The sequence below is a fragment of the Penicillium daleae genome (genome assembly GCF_028827525.1).
Source record: "Penicillium daleae strain IBT 16125 chromosome Unknown utg000005l_segment0_segment0, whole genome shotgun sequence".
Lineage (NCBI taxonomy): Eukaryota > Fungi > Ascomycota > Eurotiomycetes > Eurotiales > Aspergillaceae > Penicillium > Penicillium daleae.
This window is the reverse complement of record NW_026623153.1, coordinates 3,413,331-3,433,144: the sequence shown is the minus strand read 5'-3', so window position 1 is coordinate 3,433,144 and position 19,814 is coordinate 3,413,331. Positions and strand designations below refer to the sequence as shown.

At 49.7% G+C, this 19,814-nt stretch overlaps 8 protein-coding genes across 8 annotated transcripts; 4 read left to right on the top strand and 4 right to left on the bottom strand.

Moving 5' to 3' along the window:
- Positions 1-365: 365 nt before the first annotated feature.
- N7458_005415 (uncharacterized protein) lies at positions 366-2,066 on the top strand (the record flags this gene model as incomplete). The annotated part of the gene is made up of 7 exons (XM_056908797.1): positions 366-539; positions 604-695; positions 748-997; positions 1,050-1,178; positions 1,229-1,265; positions 1,320-1,438; positions 1,494-2,066. The coding sequence occupies 7 exons, from the start codon at positions 366-368 to the stop codon at positions 2,064-2,066; spliced, it is 1,374 nt and encodes a 457-aa protein (XP_056767415.1).
- Positions 2,067-2,625: 559 nt separating this feature from the next.
- Positions 2,626-4,219, top strand: N7458_005414 (LLM class flavin-dependent oxidoreductase; the record flags this gene model as incomplete). The annotated part of the gene is made up of 4 exons (XM_056908796.1): positions 2,626-2,910; positions 2,980-3,153; positions 3,205-3,275; positions 3,334-4,219. The coding sequence occupies 4 exons, from the start codon at positions 2,626-2,628 to the stop codon at positions 4,217-4,219; spliced, it is 1,416 nt and encodes a 471-aa protein (XP_056767414.1).
- A 162-nt stretch (positions 4,220-4,381) lies between these two features.
- Positions 4,382-4,933, bottom strand: N7458_005413 (mitochondrial 54S ribosomal protein bL31m; the record flags this gene model as incomplete). Its single annotated transcript, XM_056908795.1, has 1 exon — positions 4,382-4,933. One exon carries the CDS (start codon positions 4,931-4,933, stop codon positions 4,382-4,384), a length of 552 nt encoding a protein of 183 aa, XP_056767413.1.
- Positions 4,934-5,283: 350 nt separating this feature from the next.
- N7458_005412 (flavin reductase family protein) lies at positions 5,284-6,244 on the top strand (the record flags this gene model as incomplete). Its single annotated transcript, XM_056908794.1, has 2 exons — positions 5,284-5,329; positions 5,391-6,244. 2 exons carry the CDS (start codon positions 5,284-5,286, stop codon positions 6,242-6,244), a joined length of 900 nt encoding a protein of 299 aa, XP_056767412.1.
- A 642-nt stretch (positions 6,245-6,886) lies between these two features.
- On the bottom strand, positions 6,887-9,911 carry N7458_005411 (uncharacterized protein; the record flags this gene model as incomplete). The annotated part of the gene is made up of 2 exons (XM_056908793.1): positions 6,887-8,163; positions 8,225-9,911. The coding sequence occupies 2 exons, from the start codon at positions 9,909-9,911 to the stop codon at positions 6,887-6,889; spliced, it is 2,964 nt and encodes a 987-aa protein (XP_056767411.1).
- Positions 9,912-10,578: 667 nt separating this feature from the next.
- N7458_005410 (uncharacterized protein) lies at positions 10,579-10,866 on the top strand (the record flags this gene model as incomplete). Its single annotated transcript, XM_056908792.1, has 1 exon — positions 10,579-10,866. The coding sequence occupies one exon, from the start codon at positions 10,579-10,581 to the stop codon at positions 10,864-10,866; it is 288 nt and encodes a 95-aa protein (XP_056767410.1).
- Positions 10,867-15,016: 4,150 nt separating this feature from the next.
- On the bottom strand, positions 15,017-16,597 carry N7458_005409 (MmgE/PrpD family protein; the record flags this gene model as incomplete). The annotated part of the gene is made up of 4 exons (XM_056908791.1): positions 15,017-15,149; positions 15,210-15,988; positions 16,044-16,181; positions 16,253-16,597. The coding sequence occupies 4 exons, from the start codon at positions 16,595-16,597 to the stop codon at positions 15,017-15,019; spliced, it is 1,395 nt and encodes a 464-aa protein (XP_056767409.1).
- Positions 16,598-18,513: 1,916 nt separating this feature from the next.
- On the bottom strand, positions 18,514-19,538 carry N7458_005408 (thioesterase family protein; the record flags this gene model as incomplete). The annotated part of the gene is made up of 3 exons (XM_056908790.1): positions 18,514-18,867; positions 18,928-19,107; positions 19,182-19,538. The coding sequence occupies 3 exons, from the start codon at positions 19,536-19,538 to the stop codon at positions 18,514-18,516; spliced, it is 891 nt and encodes a 296-aa protein (XP_056767408.1).
- Positions 19,539-19,814: the final 276 nt, after the last annotated feature.

Genomic DNA, 19,814 nt, shown 5'->3' with positions numbered 1-19,814 from the left:
ACTTACCCGACGCAATGGGATAAGCCAAGATGCTAAAAGTCCACACTACTGTATAAGTGCGCACTTTTTTCTTCTCCTAGAATAAAGGACAAGAAAACGGCATACCACTTCCCGAGTATTAGATTCCGGCGAGTGTGTTAGGGCTGGGAGATGCGTCAGTCGATGTCAAAAGCACGCTTGAAGTCGCCATCGCGGGGTTTGGTTAACCTTAACCTGCATTACTGACGTGCTTCCTACCGAGGGTCGCGATAACGAGTTGGGCGCCTGATTTAGATACAAGGTGGCTAGCCATCAAATCAATTGAGACTCTTTTGCCCTTTCAACATCCTTTTACGACTGAATCCTGTGTTTAAACCTCTATCAAAATGGCCGACCAAGACAATACCCTTCGAGTGTTGATTGCCGGCGCTGGTATTGCAGGGCTAGCAACAGCAATCTCGTTACGGCGCATCTCTGGCCTGTCTAACGTGGACGTCCAGATTTATGAGCAGGCCCCGGAGCTTCTAGAAATTGGAGCCAGTATTGCCCTCAGTCCGAATGTATGACTCGTTTGAGCATTCTCGCTGTCCTAGTGTCCTTCTAATAAGTTGGCTGCTTGAACAGGGCATGCGAACCTTGGAGAAGCTCGGCGTGAATAGTGCTCTGACAGATGAGGTGGGATTTAGGGGACCCAGTGGTATTCCACAGATCTTCCGGTATGTCTATCAGTGGCGCATTCAGATACATGCTCACAGATGATTCTCCTAGTCACTGGAAGACAGATCAAGTCATCTCCGTTGATACACACACTGATGTTCCCGATCCCCGTCATCATACCACCCGCTTTCACCGCGGCCATTTACATGCTGCTCTCCTAGAGCATGTTCCACGAAATATTATCCACTTAAATAAAAGAGTTAAACGGGCAGAAGCTACTCATGACGGTGTATCTTTGCACTTCGAAGATGGGAGTAGTGCCCACGGTCATGTATTGATCGGAGCAGATGGGATTCGATCGGTTAGTTGTGACTGGTTAAGATCTGTTTGAAGATTGCTAATTCCAGTTAAAGCCCGTGAGACAATCTTTCATTCCGGACTATAAGCTTCGATTCAGCGGGAAGGTGTTTATGAGAGCAACATTCGATGCATCTCTAGTAGAGGGCAAGATCCCTGACCTTCCTCTTGACTCAATGCATTGGGTATGATATCCTGACATAAGTGTTTCGAAAGTATACTCACAGTCACGCAGTGGGGGCCGCGAGACAATTTTTTTGCCTCTCGACTTGGTACGTTGAGACCACGCATATATCCAGCACCCATATTAATCTTATAATCTGCAGGCAAGGGCCAATATACCACCGTGGGTGCCTATGATGATCCACGCACCGCAGAAGAGATTGAGCGGAGCATTTCTTGGAACTCAAAAGGCAATGTGGAATTTCTGCGAGAGAGATACAAGGTACGTCCTCTTTGAGACTTCCGCCAATCGAGGCACATGAACTAATGATTCTTAGAACTGGAACCCAACCGTCTGGGCCCTCACCCAGCATACTCCTTCGACCAATCTATATCCCAATTTTGCAGGAGATGCTCTTCCGACTTGGGTCTTTGGCTCTCGTGTTACTCTTATAGGTGACGCAGCACATGCCCATGGTGGTGCGTTCGCTGCCGGTGGCTCGTTGGCGCTGGACGACGCTCTTGCCCTTGGCCTTGCTTTTAAGCATGTGATCAACTCATCAACAGGACTGGAGTACTCACTTGAGAAGATCAGAAGGGCGTTAGCCCTGTATAGTAAGACGAGACAGCCGCACACGGCACGTCTATTGCGTATCGTGCATAACCAGATTGAACAGCGGACGTCAACAGCTACGTCGTTTGAAGAAGAGGATGCGGCACTTGTTGCTAGAATGAAGAAACGCCCTAACACGGAGTGGCTATCAGAGCACGACGTCGAGGCTGCGTTCAAGGCTGCACTTAACGAATCCGAGACTGAAGAGCATCTTGAGCAGACTTTGAGCTTGGGAGATGGGAGCAAGGCAGAAGCCCCTTTTGAGGAAACTCTCCAGCTCCGCCGGAGCAAGATTTGAAAAGGAAGCATGTATTTCTTTTGGCATAGATCAATAGAATGGAGATCTGACTTCGGGTGCAAGTCAATCTCCTACGATTGAGAACTCAATCAATCCTTGGGGTCTCTAGAAAGCAAAAGCCCTCATCAAAGCTAGTCCTTCCCATCTGAGTGAGACACAAGTATTTTCCAAGCACAATACCCAATGGCTCATATCAGTCGTGATACATTGTCCGCCAGTCTGTCCAATCATTCGCCTTCCAATCTTACCCAAGCTAGCATGACGCGATCCCCCTGCAGTACACGTTATTCGGCTTTCTTCCGAGGAAGATGCTGGTACATTCAAAATTCTCTCAAATGGATCCGAGCTCATGTCTGCTAGTATCTAAGCAGCGGGGACCGAGATTCGTGCTTTTGCATGGCAATGGCAGCATACTGCTGAGAGGGGTTTCCGAGAAAGGTATAAATCGATCCATTAGTGTTACAGCCATAGAATAGACACAGTACTGTATTCCCTCACTAGATATTGAAACTTCCATCAATCACACATAACACTGATTGCTCAATTCGAATTCATCAACATGACCGCCGACAACCCCACCCCAAAACGACGAATCTATCTCAACGGCTTTGACATGTTCACAGTCGGCCATCTGTCATTCGGTCAATGGAAGAACCCTACCGACCGATCGGCGACAAAGCGACGAGATCTTTCATACTGGACTGACCTAGCCAAGATTCTGGAGAAAGGAGATTTCAATGCCTTATTTCTCGCCGATACTTTCGGTCTCTATGACACTTACAAGGGAAGTGCAGAGCCGGCTATTCGTAACGCAGCTCAATATCCAATGGGAGATCCTGCAATTGTATGATGAGCAAGACCTACTCAAGAATTCGAGAGTTGTGAATGTTTGATTGCTAACGGTTGTCTCCAGCCAATCTCTGCCATGGCATCAGTGACCAAGAACCTTGGGTTTGCTATTACCACGTCTACATCCTATGAAGCTCCATATGTTGTCGCAAAGAGATTTTCAACTTTGGATCACCTTACGAACGGTCGATTTGGATGGAATATTGTAACTTCATGGAAAGCTTCTGCTTCGAAAGCTGTAAGTTCTGTATGGCTTTGACACACGACACTCTTATACTAAAGACTTCAGGTTGGATTGCCCCTCATTGATCACGACAGACGCTATGAGATTGCGGATGAGTACCTGACAGTGCTTTACAAGTAAGTTCACACCAAAACGTCTTGGGTTTCACAGTTGCTCATTCATTCCCTTGGGTAGACTCTGGGAAGGAAGTTGGGCAGATGACGCCCTCAAGGAAGATGCAAAGACAGGCATCTACACAGATCCCAGTCGAATCAAATACGTTCATCACCACGGGGATCACTTCTCAGTCGATGGTCCACACATTCTAGATCCATCCCCTCAACGCACTCCGTTCCTATTCCAAGCGGGTACTTCTCCAGCCGGCGTCGCATTCGGGGCAAAACACGCCGAGGGTGTGTTTGTATCAGCTCCATCTCCACACATTCTCGCTCCTCGAATCCAGGCAATTCGCGAGGAAGCAGCCAAGTCCGGGCGTGATCCAAGATCTGTCAAGGTCTTTGCCATTCTGACTCCAATCATTGGCCGAACAGAGGAGGAAGCTCAGGCAAAATACCGCGAGGCACTTGATAACGCCAGTGAAGAGGCTGGTCTCGCTTTCTTTTCCGGTGGAAGTGGCATTGATCTCAGCCGTTTTGATCTAGACACGCCTATCAAGCCATCTGACGTTCATGTTGACGCACGGGTTCATTCAACCATCAACACGCTCTCGTATCAGAGCCCAGATGTGCCTGAATGGACGCCACGAAACATTGGGAAGCACATCTCCATCGGTGGTGCTGGACCTGTTCCAGTTGGAACTGCGAGCACCGTTGCAGACTTTCTCGAAGAATGGGTTCGGGTTGCTGATCTAGATGGCTTCAATATCGGGTACGTGCAAACTCCGGGGACATTTGAAGATGTGGTGGAGCTTTTGGTGCCCGAATTACGTCGAAGGGGTATATATGCCCCCAAGGGAGAGAGCGGAACTATGCGCGAGAGGATATATGGACCTGGCCAAAAGCTGCTGAGGGACGACCATGTCGCAACACAGTACCGCTATGATGTTTATGATGGTAAATAGTCGAAGCAAGCCATCCATGCCCAGTGAAAAGAAAATATATGTGTATTGTACAAGATAAATGAGACAAAAATCAAAATCCCAACTCCCGGTTTAAGTACAACGAAGGAAGAAAGCCCCTTCGCTTGTGACAATTCAATCACCTCCAGGCTCATATGCAGGCATTTATTTCTTCTTCTTTCCAGAGAGCTGAGGCTCATCCTGGCCAAACGAGCTGATCAAATCCAGCAAGTTATCTTCCTCCTCCTGATCGGCCTTAGCCTGAGCCTGAGCAGCCTCTTGCTCAGCCTTCTGAGTCGCAGCGTCCTTCTTTGCATCTCCGCTAGGCGCAGCTTCGGCGACTGGGGCGTTAGCATCCCAGCTTCGACCGAAGCGCGCACGGAAAGCAGCCAGGCGTCCAGCCTCGTCCTCCTCGACGTTCATCAGCTTGCTGCTGGATGGGTTCCAGAGGAGCGAGTTGCGAGTGTCGCGCGTGGAACGGTAGACGGGGGCGGGCGAGGTGGTGCGGTGGACGAAGGCGCTACCATCGGAGAGGGTGACGAGCTGGGTGAAAGTGTAGGGCCGCTTAGGACGGCGGAGGAGTGTGGCGTGACGGCATTGCGAGCAGACGAAGGTTGTGGTCTTGATTTGAGAGGATGGCAGCCGGGTAGGGAGGATGGTTGATGTTGAGCTGGATATCGTGGCCGCGGAGCGACGCAGAGACGTGTGCATTGACATTGTGCACAGGGAAGCGCGGACCGCAATGAATGTATCTGAGAGATGGGAGAGACTACAGCCCTTGGATGAATGTCAGGCGGGCTGGAGTGGGGAGGTTGCGGAGAGCAGAACTGAGTTGATGCTATCCAACTCTTCTGGCGCAGAGAAACTTTTGGGAATTATCGCGGATTATGTAAGCCCCCGGGCATTTTCTCGGGCGGCCTTCCTTGAAATGTGAACGCATGCTTGGTTTGCGCGGACTCGGGTCTCTACTCCAGAGAACGAAAATAACACTTGAATCTGTGCAGGCCAACTTATTGGGTTTATCTTCCGAGTACTAGCGAGTGCTCCGGCCCGTCAAGACCGGCAGCATGAAGCTATCACTCCCGCGACTTGCGGCCCGGCAAGGCCTCGGAGGTGAGTCTCTCAAGACGTTTACAGGATACTTTGTGCTGCAATTCTGACTGATATCCTTTAGAGCCATTGTCACACCGGGTATCTAGTAGCAAATCCTTCAATTCCTCCATTCAATCCTTATCTACGCCATACCACTTACGGCACCTGCAACATATCAGCAATGTCGCATCTCCTCTGAAACAAGAAAACGCAAATAGTAGCGACCACCTGCCCTCCCGCAAAAACCACACTCCACCACCATCTACAAAACCTTCGCAATCCTCCTCCGCATCATCAATATCAGAACACGTCCGCCTCCTCATGCGCCGAGTCCCCTACCCCGTCGCCGTCATAACAGCCACCGATCCAACCGGTCCCGTAGACACCACATCCTTCCGCGGAATGACCGTCTCCTCGTTCAACACAGTCACTCTCACTCCAGAACCAGTCATATCATTCAACGTCCGCCGACCCTCCGAAACACTCAACGCGCTACTCGCCTCAGGCCGATTCCTAGTGCATCTCCTCGCGCCAAGTCCGGCAACCGCAACTCTAGCTAGAGATTTCTCCAAGGGAAACACCACCCTTGCATCGATGTTGAGTGGACATGGAGAATTCGAATTTGGCGCTTGGACCGCTGAGCAGAGGCTCGGCGGAGAAGACGAGAGGCCTCTTCCTATCCTGAGGCGACGAGGGTCAGACATGGAGAAGCGTTTGGATTTCCCGTTTGTGTTTGAGTGCAGGCTTCATCCGCAGAAGATTGATGTGCATGATCACTCAATCGTGCTTGGCACAGTGCTACGAGCTATTGAAAGCTCGGGGAACTTGCCCCCTGGCCAGAGCTGTGTGGCAGAGTCACCAGATGAGCATTCACCGGAACATCTGTGTCTCACTTATGCCAATACCAAATTCTGGAAGATGGGTGGTGAAATTTGAGCTGAACACTCTATAAAGGGCTTAGCAACGGCAGTGGCTTTTGGAGCGGACTGCATTGCATTGTACATATACCATACACGGTGCTGGCGTTTTGGACATACATTTAGCTTTCTGTATAGATATCCAAAGATATTGCCGTCTTTTGACTGTGCCTTACTTTCCGTTTGCCACGAGATCGACACTCTTCATCGGTGGAACGATACCTGTGCGAGGTTCTACGTTATGGCAAAATATGAATTTACAGGGATGCCTACGAGAACGATATACAGCAACCGAAATAGTATAGAACAAGCTTTTTGGTCTCTAAGAACAGAACTGCGATTCATCTCACTTCAACCCGACTATACAACGTCGTCAACTCACCGCGAGGGATTGTCCGACTCGCAATGGTCAGAGAATACTTTCGAAGACCGTCTCGATGCGACCCGGTAAGGATAGGTGAATTGTAAAGAACGGACAGAGTTTGGGTGCTAATGAACGATGATCCAACCGAACAGAGTGCAAAGCACAGGCACAAACGACTCAGACGAGCCACTTGGTAGGACGTGCGAGCCCAGACATCGACACACGAGATCAAGTTCAGCATGAGACTATGGAAAGCCATCTCATGTGAGACGTAAAATTTGGAGACCTCGAGATATCCTACTCACGTGTCGATCTGGGACTGCCACTTCCGCTGCCGCTGCCGCTGCCACTACCAGCTCCGCTAACGCGACTCGCGGCACGCTGGAAAGGGCTCAGAACAGGACGACCCCCGTGCTGCAGAAAACCGTTGCCATCCGACCCGAAGCGTTGCTGCTTCTCGGAAAGAATGTCGGACAGCTCAATCTGAAGCGCGGGTAGTCGATGCGACTCAAAGAAATCCGAGCCATATTGACTGCTGCGAGCGGAGCGATTGGAGAACGAACGATCCCGGCTGCTGAGGTCAGTGACGAAGTAAGAACCGGCGTTGCCGAGAGGAGACGCCGGAAACTGAGGCACGAAAGTGGAATCCTGCACAGGACTGGTTGGATGCGACGACGAAGCACGAACAGGCGAAGATGAAGTCTGGAGTGGACTAGACTTGAGAGGAGGGAAGCTGAGGCCCAACAACGCTCGTCCAGTAGTCGTTGTAGATTCGATGACGGGATTGGTGCCCGGCAAATTGCCCTCGGGAGTCAGAGGACCAGAATCTTGGAGCATCTGCTGTTGTTGCTGTTGGATGGACTGTTCAATGGCCGAAGCTTGCTGCCAGAGTTGACTTGTGCGAAGTTGGAAGTCCTGCACAGACTGGCTAATGCTTGCAAACTGCTCGTGGAAATTGGTTTCCATCTTGGCGTGGTCTTGCTCCCGGGCAAATTGTTCGGCCGCGCGGCGCTCTCTTTCGTTCAGCCCTTGAGCATTGGCCGATATGATGCGCTCATATTGTTCGTTGACGCGGACACGACGGCTCTGAAGACGCTCACGCTTCTGCACCACCACATTCAACTCCTGTTCCAAGGTTGCCACTTGCTGGGCCGAGGCAAGGCGAGCTTCGGCAACCTCTTCCTTGATCTGGTTGAAAAGCTCCAATTCCCGATCGAATTCGGCTTTTTGCGCAGTCCATTCCTCCATCTCCTCTTCTGGCACGTTCTCCATGTTGTCTAGTTGCTCCTCCAACACCGCAGTTGCCTCCTCTGTTTGCCGAATATTTCGCTCGAGCTGGAGCGAACGCTGCTTTTGCCTATTCTCGTCCGTTCCACTTGAAAGTCGATGGTTATAATTGTCTAGCTCCCTCCGAATTTTCGAGATGAGAAGTTTGTGGTCGTTCTTCGCCTTCTTCAACCGAGAGCGTTTCTCGTTCAGTTTGGCTTCGGCATTGATAACAGAATTCTTCAGCGTAGTCGTAGGGGACGAGGGTCGATAAGTTGGCTGTGGGGGTGTCGGAACCGAGGAAACGGCTACCAAATTGATGAGTTTCATGAACGCGGGACCCAATGTCTGGCATGAGGGAAATCTTACCTTGTTCCATGTCAGTCGTCGCGGGGGTTTTGACACTCATGGCACAAATTTCCTCATCGGTATCGCTGCGCACGAAAGAGCAGGTATAAGCACAGTTAGGGGCGAGACCGGAGATCTCTCCCTTCCAGTGGACTATACTAGATCCCTTGGAGGAATCGGAAGCCCTGCAAATCGTCGCTGTTGCCCACAATGCCCCATTGACACAAACATAGAACGGTTCAAACTCCGAATCTATATGGTCGCCGTCACACGAGCTTGGCGTCACGGAGTCATCGGCAAGGTCACCGGCGGCAAACTTGATCGTAGAACTATCCACATCTGTAATCCAGACCGATCCATCATCGACAGAGACACCCTGCAAGTCATCCTCAGTCAATCCACGTCCCGTTTTCGATAAGACCCGAGAATGTTCGTATTCTCGCATGACTGTAACCTTGGTACTGGCGAGTGCGGCCCAAAATGGTTGACGACTTCGAACTTGGTTGGCTTGCCTCCTGCGTTTCTTGGCCGAAGTAAGACGATCCTTTCCATCCTTGACTAATTGACCATCCGGCCCCACGAAAGACGACGAAAGACTAGCGGCAGACTCCAGAGCAGAATCGGCTTGGCCCTGTGAACCTGCCGACGCTTCTGTATCTCCACGCTTGCCGGTCCGCGAGGGTGTCGGTGATCGATTCCTGGCCATTGACCTCCTCGCCATCGCTGTTCCGGCTTGTGCTAAGATGTGAATGGCGAGCAGACTCCGTAACCAACTTGGCGAGGATTGCGACTCGGATCGACGGAGTTCGGCGGGTAGAATATTCGAGTACTGCGACAGAAGATCAGGGCTAATGAGTTTGGCAGATACAAGATGCCCTGTCACAAATTCTTGTATGCCTTTGCTGCGGACGATATGAAGAAGCAGAACAATCCCGACACAGAGAGCATTGACCCCACCGTTTTTCCCGGAGCCTCCGCCGCCCAAAGTAATGGCGACCTGAACGTGGGCGAGATCAATTGCAAAGTTTTGAGCCCACGTCCACATGAAGAGACCCCAGAAAAGCAGGCAGAACCCGTCCATGGCGATCATAGTGCCCATCGAGGGCGTTCCAGCCGGGCCCTGAAAGATGTCGAAATTCGACGACAGGGAGCCGGCGGCACCGCCACTCGGAGGCATGAACGTCAAAGACGCGAACAGGAATTGCACACAAGTCAGAACCATCGGCGGAAGTTGTAGCAGAAAAATCAAAATGGCAATCGTGTCGTACATGGGACACGATTTGAGAATTGTGGACGCGAGGTGAAGCGGATTGATGGTAGAGTTGGAAACCGATCGTTTCGTAGTGCCATTGCGAGAAGCCGACCCAGCCATGCCGTTATTATGCGGCGTGGCGCCGTTCACTTCGCCGTTCGCCATGTCCACACCTCGATGTCCATTCACCGGGCCATGCCCATTGCCAGCAACCTTGGTCCCGTCCACACCCTTACACGCGGCAGTCGAAGAGTTGACGGCGGAGTCACTGGTGGAACGAGACGAGGGAAGATCGAACGGTGCGGCGGCGCCCGAGCTGGTAGCGTTGCCGTTGCCGGGCGAGCCGTTGAGATGGCCACTGGACTTCTGCTTGGTTACCTTCTTGCCGGGACCGACGAGGCCATTCTCGTGTCGATTGTTCTGGTTCTTCCTGCCCGCAGCGGATGAGCGTGGCATGGACGAGGGGAGCCCGAAACCCAGGTCCGAGTCAGCTTGGCGGGATGAGGCCAAGGACTGGGACCAGGCTGGAAGGGGCGAAGAAGAAGAAGGAGGAGGAGGAGGGAGGAGGGGCGAAAGGTGGGAGATGAGTGAGAACCCCAAGATTCGTCCAAAAGGAATGTAGATGAAAAGGACGAGGAGATGTTGGTGGAGAGTGAATCAAAAGAAGAGAGGGGGGGGGGAAGGAAAAAAGCGAGAGAGAAGAAGATCGAAGTGGTAATACGAGTAGGGGAAGAAGGAAAAGTCACAGGTGGAACTGCTGGCAAGTAACGGGAGGATCGGGTTGGCTGAGAAGAAACTGAATCGGCGTATCGTATGGTAACGCCGCCGTCGATCATTCAGGGTGTCCTCTTCTGGGCAGGCGGTACCGCCCGCTTGAGAGGTAAATTGGGCCGTCTTTTTGGCTGCAGGATTGTTTGGTCCGTATGGACGGAGTACGACTGCATACGGACGTATGTACTGTATGGTGTGTAGTTGCGGTATGGCCTCGTCTAAAATGCTTGACACGGACTACTTTGGATTGAGACGAACCTCTATCAGATGATTATCATCTCCAATCGATATACCGAATGATGAATAATGGGATGGATTGCTTCATCTGGCAATCAGTGGTCGACTTCAGAGCATGCAAAAGGTCGTCGATCTCTACCATGGACTTTCCCCATTCGTCTCCAAGTCACCTGGTTGCTGCACTCTTTCGGATAGCGACAACTTCTCGCCCAATCCTCAACGGGAAACGGAACACGGCCTAGAGGACTCTCACACACACTCGCCTCAAAATCCGTGGCGCACCGTCCAAGACGCAATGCCAGTCTCGGACTTCGTCCCGTTGCTGCATTGGAATGCGTATAAATACCCCTCCCCATCGGCAGCGAACCCTATCTATGTCTATGATATCTACGATCGCCATTGACTCCAAGGCAAACCAGCGACGATCAAACCGTTCTTGAGCCTGTCTCCTGCGGGGTCATCCTAGCACCAACCTTGGGACATGCATGGCGACACGAGTCCCTTTAGGTCGCGCAGTATCCAATTGGGGGGAGATTTCCTCGCTGATGAGCGCAGCTGCAGAGAGACCACGCAAACATACCGACCCGATGGGAGGCCCTAGCCGACTCTACAGTACCACTACTGTACAGCAATCGCTGAATCATGCCATCCTTTATGGCAATTTGGCGGCCAGTTTCTTCACATGCTCGGCTATCTCGTACCCTAGAGAGAGGCGCCGCTAAGCAATGGCCAACATGCGATCCACACCCCCCCTTGTGCAACCCTTTTATGGATGAATATGGAAAGCAACGCAGTTCTCCAAGTGACGGATAGTCATACAGTCAATCTTTCGACGACCGATCGCAGAGAGATGCATCTTTCCATAATTCCAGGCAGGCAAGCTGCTGGCCGATTGACCCAGCAACCCCTCCCTCACTTCCGTCTACAAGTGCTAAGTCGACTTGGCATCACAAGGTTTCGTCGTAGATCAGCCACTAAATTAGTAAGGATCGACACCCGCAGCCCAATCTGCCCTCTTTTTGTATGGAACTGGTAGACCATCCAGACCCTGACTTTTCTTCCATCCCGCTCGAGCGAAGAGCATTATTATTATTCTTCTTCTTCTTCTTCTTCTTCTTCTACAATCATGGCAATCATTTGCGTGACGGGAATATCCATGCTGACCGTGAAACTTTCCCTGCAATTTGGACGGTATACATACTTGCCTCGGTCGCGCCCAATCCCGAATGGGAAGCCGGAATTTTCCTTGGGTCCGATAAACGGTTCAACAAGGTTACGGCGCCGATCTCTTCGCCCGTTCTGCTCGTTCCAGTCCCTTTTGATCCCCCCTCCCGGCCCTTTTCCGGTAAGGTCTCCAAGCGCAGGTCTGGCCTGGACTGAGCGGCACTTGATGTTTTATAGATGGATGGAAAATTCAAACAACAGGTGCAATACACCCGTACGGATCTTCAGCACAAAAGCATACTATAATTTATTCTCTGTGGCGTCCTCTGCTAGCCACATTCCACGACAAGACCGCCTTTCTTACAGACTTGAAATAGCGTGGCGGTGAATTGTCCAAGTAAGCTACGGGGACGCTCCTCGCGTTAACTTAGGCGTGTAACCATGGTGATCTGCAACTGTCTACTCTCATGCTTTGACTATTGATTTGATGCCAAGGATTTTACATCTAGAGTATAGGGATCTGTCAAATCGACGCCGACAACTCAACCACGCGCGCTGCCTATACTCAACCAGCACTACGTAAATATCATTGGCAAAGCGTTTGCCTGAGTGTAGACTCCAAATAGTTGCAGTTATCAGTCAATCTGACTGGGCCTGAGGTTTGGAAATAACGCTTTATCAGCCATACGAGTGCTGTTGGGGACGAAAATCTTTCCACCACCAAATCGAGATATTCGTGCACCAGAACAATTTCTGCTAGGAAATCATCCCAACCCCACCTGCCAGATCCCCTCGACTGAAGCCATCCAAGGCTGTCAGACTGTACCTTAGCAGGAGAACTGCTCTGCACGTCTTAGTACGTTTTTTGGGGGGGGGGGGGAAAGACTAATAGGGAGGGCATGCGAAGGAGAACTTGTACATAGACAAGGGTGTCAGCTAGTAGGCCTGTAATTCCAAAATTTCTCTTCAACAATTATTACATAGCTGCGTCTCCGTAAGGCTGTCAATTCTTGGGTTGTAGGGAGACACTTCCAGTTGTAGGCTTTGGTCGCGCGCTTCCTGACTAGCGTGTTGGGATTTATATCGACGAACGCACAATCTGAGTTGGATGAGGAGAGGCCGGAATGTTGCCGCCGACGACGCCATAAGAGCTATCCCAACTTCCAGCTCCGACCAAATTATCAAGCCGTGATTGTAGAACAGGTTCCTGGGGTCACGATAATCCCCAATATACGTAAATCTCACCACTGTCGCAATGCTTGCACTGTTGAACCCAAGGGAAGAAAAATTAGCTTGCCACTAAGGAACGTATTATAGTTAATCAAAAGGTATGACGCAAAACATACCAAGAGCCAAAGGCTAGGACAATGGCTATGTAAACTTTCGTATGCAAGCTCAAATGCAAACGCCAGACGATAAAAACGGGAATGATACCCAGTATCCAGTCCACAGCACTGTTTATCGCCGAATGGATATAGACAGATACCACTGTGCCTTGTGCATCGCAATTGCCATGAAGAGAAGGGGAAATGGCTTGCTCCCAAAAAGCAGCTAAAGGGCGACACTGAAAGAGAAGAAACAGGAGTATGAATGTACCAAAGCATGAGATAAGTAAAAGGACAGCATAGATAATTCTCTTGTAGAGATTTTCGACGCAGAACCTGAGGAGAAATATCCCAACAGAAATTTTGACAAAAGTGGTGGCTGCGACGTATGAAGTCTCACATAACAAGAGAAGCTAGAATTACCTGTCAGCATAAAATGTACACTTATCAGTCAGTTGATTGAGGTACTAACCCTTAGTCCCACGCGGAGATTGTCTGGCTGTATATTCGTCCAAGCATGCTCAAAAACACCGATTCCAGCGGCTATGAATATAGGAACCGAGCTTAGGATAAAGAAGACCTGAGATGCATTTAGATAATATTCTCCCAATTCCTGACTTCCACCGTAGAGACAAATGGGCAAAACAGCGGGAGACATACGAGAGACACCACAGAGAATGCATCATCCATACCAAAACAACGTGTCAAATAGAGCTGCACGAAGCATCGCAAACCCACTATAATTAATGAGAGACCGAGGAATATTGCCACAATGACAACAAGCTCCAGACCTCGGTCCAACATAGACGGCAATGTAAATATAAGATCAATTCTCGAGCCAATTCAGACATCGTCTCATATTTATCACCAACGTATTGTCTCCGTTATTGCAGGTATGGGAGTGCATACCCATCCTGAAATCTGGCCATCATGATTTGAAAAGGGGGAGTTTGGGGTTTGGGGGATTTACGTCATAACATCCAATATCTGAAAGCGGTAAGAAAGAGAGGTAGCGGGGAGATACAGTGGCACCGCAAAAGTCTGTGACCCCTAAAGTATCGCACTAATATTCTGCCGGCAACTAGCATCTGCACCACTAAAAAACTGTTATTATTGCACGGTATGTCCCTTATAAAGAGGCGGTAAAGAAAGGTACATTAGGGGGTCACAGACTTTTGCGGTGCCACTGTAGTTCAAACTGTAAAATTTAGACAAAAAAACATTCGTGAATCCATTTTCTATTTCCTAAACCCCTTCCCCCGCCTATTTTTACCCTTTTCCCTTAGCGCTGGGTCTGGGGAGGAAGGACCCCGTGTGACAAACATTGCGTTAGAATAATATGTGAATTGGAAATCGGGCTAATTGCGATGTCAGTCATAGTGTAACGACAACTAGAAGTACAGCGAACCGTACTGCAAAAAATGCGATGCCAATCAAAAAATTACAGTGCGTCCGAAGTACGTGCAAGGTGAAAAAGTGCAAGGCTTCTACGCCCAGTCATGTAGGAGCTCTCCTGATCCGATATCCGATCTCCAAGGCAGTCCCGGGGTATCATTGCAAAAAAGCTGGCTCCAGATGATATCGTCATCCTCAGAACGGAGATGATTTGTGAACTCCGATGACTGTAGCCGGTCCAATTCATGCGGTTCTTCGATTCCCGTGCCAGTATCCCGGCCAGGAGGCACATTCTGTGGAGAGGGTAGTGCAGAAGACAACGAATGAACCCCACTGAGGGAAGGTGTCACGTCACCAAATAGGCCTTCTACAAGAGATCTTTGATGCTTGAGTCGACGTTCACATCTTCGTTTCACGAATTCATCACAAGCATTACGGAGACCTTGCACAATATGAAGGCTCCATCTTGCCAGTGCATCGCTGGCCTGGAAACAGTCCAGTAGCTCCTCAGCCAAGCGCATTGCATCGGGAAAGACTCATCCACGGGAATGAATTCAACTGGCAGAGAGACTAGCTTGTTATATCTACATGTAATTTCTATTGACAGTGAGACCGTCTAATACATCTCCAGAATAACAGAAAACCCATTTGCGGCATCAGGTCTGGATTTCAGAAAACAAAGCCACTGACATTGTTCTCTTTTTCCAGATTCCATGCTCTTTCAATCAACTGATTAACCTTGCCAGTGTCCATAAATCCACCATAAGCAGCGAGGGTATGCGCCTTTCTCTCGATTTCGTCTCTATTGACCCAATACCTATTAGTCTAAGATAAACCAACCATCAATTATTAATACACATACCTCGTCAACGGGAGTTCCGGGTCTCCCTTCGCAAACTCGACCGACTCAGTGATTGTCTTTCCAGACTTTGTATTCACAATGACAGTCCCCTGCCACTTCTCAGGGAAAGCTCGGTCAATCTCCGGGTCCAACTCCATTTTCACACGCTGCTGGAACTCCCGCAGTGATGCATCCTCCAAATCATCTTCTGTAAAATCAGTAATCATAGCTTGGCCCTTTTTAGCGATAATGGCGAGAACAAATCCCATTGAGAATTTGCTCTGGTGTACTGTTTCTCCTCTTCCAGTCATGCCGAGTACATTGATGGCAGCCTGGTAAGTTCTAGAGATCACAGACTCAATATCCTCAAAAGCAACACCGTTCTTCTCCATGAGTTTCAGAAGTGCATCGGCGCTAGGGTGGGTATGACGACAAGATGCGTGCCATTTAAAGCTGGACCGGAGGACTTCATAATCGGTGCCGAGATTTTGATCAATAGCCTCGGGATTCGTGGTGCCCGGAACCAGTGCAGCTCCCATTGCGCGGGGTCCCTCAAGAATATCTTTAGTGCCGAGAAGCCCATCACGAGCTGTATACGCAGCGAATATTCCATCAAAGCAGGCTTTGCCGGTATGGACTTGCTTTGAGTGTGTTGCGTCCATTAAGAACTGCCAAAGACCCGCTGCTTGAGTGCCGGCCGTTCCAATGGCAGACAATGTCTGAGCGGCATCAAGTTTCAAGAGGTGCGCTGTAGCAGCGGCCACTCCGATGACTCCACCGGTTGCTGTGGAATGGAAACGCTGGCTAGGTTTCAGTTCAAGCCTCAAAATATGAATGTGTCCCCACCGAACATACCTCGTAGTGACTTTTGCCCAGAAATTCTCCAACTCGGCAACCCACTTCATAGCCGACAACACAAGCTGCAATGAATTCTTGACCAGTGGCACCTACATCTTGCGCTACAGCAAGGGCGGCTGGATATATGACTGTTGCCTATGAACTATTCAGCTTCATCCAAGTCAAATTCTGCGCTTTGGGAAATCAATCAGCTTGCTGAGACTTACCGGATGCATGATACTTCGGTTATGAAGATCATCTTGCTCGACAACATGAGAGGATGCACCATTTACCAGACTAGCGAAAGCCGGACTGGTAGTGAAATTCAAGGAACCATCGACCAATTCGCTTTTCCCACTGGAAGGACCCATCTGCGATGCAAATCTTGCGATTGCCGAGACGGCTGGATGATGACGGCCTGCGATTGTACATCCCAGCCAGTCCACGAAGAAATCTTTAGTTTTCTGGATAACGTCTTCTGGGAGATCAGAAAATTTGAGGTTAGCAGCCCAGCTTGCTAAACGCTCAGTTCGTGTTTCGCCCGATAAAATCGAAGTAGTTGGTTGAGTCATTGTGGTAATGAAGATGTGATAGACCCCAAACGGCTAGTCTATACGCACTGACGATGCAGAATCTGTATGATGAAGCTTTGGGCGCTCTATATGATGAGAGTCGTCGACGTTTGTCAGTTACATGATCGAGGATATCCCAGCCCACCTTCCGGCCGAGGTAAGTCTGAGTAGGCGACTTTGGTGGGGCAAAAATGGTCGCTTTCAATTAGGAAGGCTCAATTTTGGAGAGCTAACTGGCCCAGGGGCCATGCCATATAGCCGACCCAATGTGGGGTAACCGTGTGGGGTAATGTTCGATCAAAGATGATTCACGCTGTCAATTGACAACATCTCTCCGTTTGGAGAATTCTCTTATTTGGGTAGTATTTCGAGTCCTCGTTCATTCTTTAAGGTCGTGGCACAATTGGGTTCTTTGAGATATCTGAAGCGCCATGCGAAAACATTTTCAAAGGCGCCAACTGAACCTTCCCGGAATCAATACGTACAGAAATTTAGAGACCACTAATCAGAACAAACTACCGAGAATTTGAGTCTTGTGGTTTTTCTGTATGAGATTTGGTCCACAGGCCAAAAGACTAAGGACCACCGACATCTCAACATTCCCCCAATCTGACATGTAATCAAAGTATCTCTTGACGTGGTATCTACATACTGTTACTTATATTTCACTTGGAGTTGATGATAATGCGGTGTTTGGTTGATTTCCTTACGTCCACTGTAAAGAATCCATGCAAGGTCAATGCAGCCTTGAAGGAAAGCACCTACTTCTTCGGTGATATTGCTCCCTTGACCAAGGGCATTGAGCTGGCCTTCCAGTGACCAGAATTTCCTGTAAGAGACTTTGATCATTTCGACTGCGTAATCGGTCACTTCTTGTGCTGTAAGTCCCTTATTATAAATTATCAAGGGGATTATGTTATCAATGTGGCCTGACTTCTGTGACAACGCGGTCAGCCTGTGGTACACTTTCGTAGAGCTTGGATCAAAATCTCACTATTTCATGACGAGCAGGCACAATTTCCTTGTACTTGACTGAGTAGGGAGTTTACTAAGTCTGCCTCTAACAAACCTATCGAAAACTACTCTGAAATTATGATGTTCATTAAAAGGAGGCCCTCCTTGACAAGTTCATGAGACAAGAGCCAAGCCGGTAGTTCTATATGAGAGGTCAACCTTCCAATGTATGCTGTGGTCAGTACGAATCAGATTCTCACATCTTCAGGGGCCCATACAGATACATTAATACGAATGACGAGGTTTTGCAAAGCTTCTGGGAAGAAGGAAAGGCGGTTGAGGGCTGAATTGATCGAGAGCAGATTGACCCAGGTCAAAAATTTCATTACGATACCTAGGGTCTAATCTAACAGGACGCACCATTCAGGGCTTCTAGAGTGAGAATACTGTAAGCTATAGGCCCTAGCACGAAATATTGGTGTGATATACGGACAGGATTCGAAGACTATTGCAGGGATTTCGTACAGACTGGCGGCTTCTCAATCCGAGTCAAGACGGTTCCTTGAGACCTTCCTTTGGCCTTTGCAAGTAGGTAGGTCCCTTGAAGCCTGTTGACGAAGGACATATTGCAACAGTTTGCGTCCGAATGCTCCATTGCACAGTGAGCAAGGGAGGCCCTCCCCCGTCCAAGTTCCGGCCAATGGAGACGGTGGATTTCATCGTATTTTCATCGCAGCATTTGGTGTATGCTCTTACCGTCATCACCTTATGGGAAAGTGCTACAAGTAAGCGTCATAACTTGATGCCAGTGATCTGAATAGGGAACAATCTGGTGGACTCAGTCTACAAGGTTGATCGTTCTCAGGTTAGTTTGTTGAGAGCGTCAAATAGAATTGATGTACATATAACCTCTAGATATATTCAATGCACTTGAATCACTCTTTATCAAAGTGCCTTTCTTCTTATGCTGATCCTGTATCCTCTACCGCATCTGCCCGATCCCAGCTCTCAACCTCGAGAGTCCGCACTTGGTTTTCAATCTCCAAAATACGGTCTTGCCAATCCTTCTTTGCCTTTTCTTGTAGTTCCCAAATAGTCTTGAACTGCTCAAAGATAAATGGCGGCAGTTCGGAGGTCTTCCGATTCTTCTTATAGTCATAAGTGACAATATCCTCATGACAACGCGCTGCGGGGCGCTGGCGGGCCTCTGATAAAATCATGACTTGCAGGTGAAATGCAGAATGCGAGGATCCAGCTGATGATGGATCATGAACCAGTTTCTGGTACACTGTTATCTTGTCCGGCCAAGTCATGGGCTGCAGTGAAGGTCAGTACTAGTATGGGTGCTAGGAGATTCTGGTCTCATGGTCACGCACAAACTTGTAGTCAACTTTAATACTTCGAAGAATCAGGCCAATACCCGTTGAATTAAGCAGGTTAGTCCATTTGTCCTTGTTAGCAGGGTCAATGTGCAAGCCAATATTGCGTGTCCAATTCACTCGCGCGGATTCGGCGTATCGGACGTAGGTGACATTGTTGACGTGGCCCATTATATCCTGAACAGACGAGTATCAGCCCCACGCTCTCATCTTCCATGCAAGCGCACATTCCCAGTGATCATGGGTCATACCATCTCTCCCCACACCACGTTATGCCGATACAAGCTCCGCCTCTTCTCGTCGGTCAAGAATCCCTCACTGCCGGCAATCAATTCGCGCCAATCCCGCGCCAATTGCTGGAGGATCTTGCCTGCATCGTCAATCTGCGCTGGCTTGAGACCAAACATCATGCACCGCCCGATTCGTCGCTTCATCATGGTGAGCCATCGCGGATCGATTCCATGGGGTCGTGCCGGGGGGTTCTCTGGGGCCGAGGCACAAGGATTGTGTACGGGGACGGTCGTGGAGAGAGAGCGAGAGGGCAGGGCTTGGATATGTCCAATTGAGCCAACCAGTGGCTTTCGTAGAGCAGCTGATCGGGGGATCATGGTGGGAGGTGTGGAGAGGAAAGATGCCTCCGGGAATCGTAAGCCAGGCGCATTCCTGAAGCTTGGGCCAGAGGGCTCGGGCAGAACCCCGCGAGTAGCCGTGACGTGCTCAAGCCAAGAGAGCAGTCCGCTATATTTATTGCCTTGAGGATACGGAAGCTAGACCCTCATGACAGACTACTGGAGGTTCAATTTTTTTTTCTAGAGTTTCAACGATACCCAGCTTTTCCTTTGCAGATTACTTAGCTTCCCTCTGCGTGGTGCTCTTACAGCCGA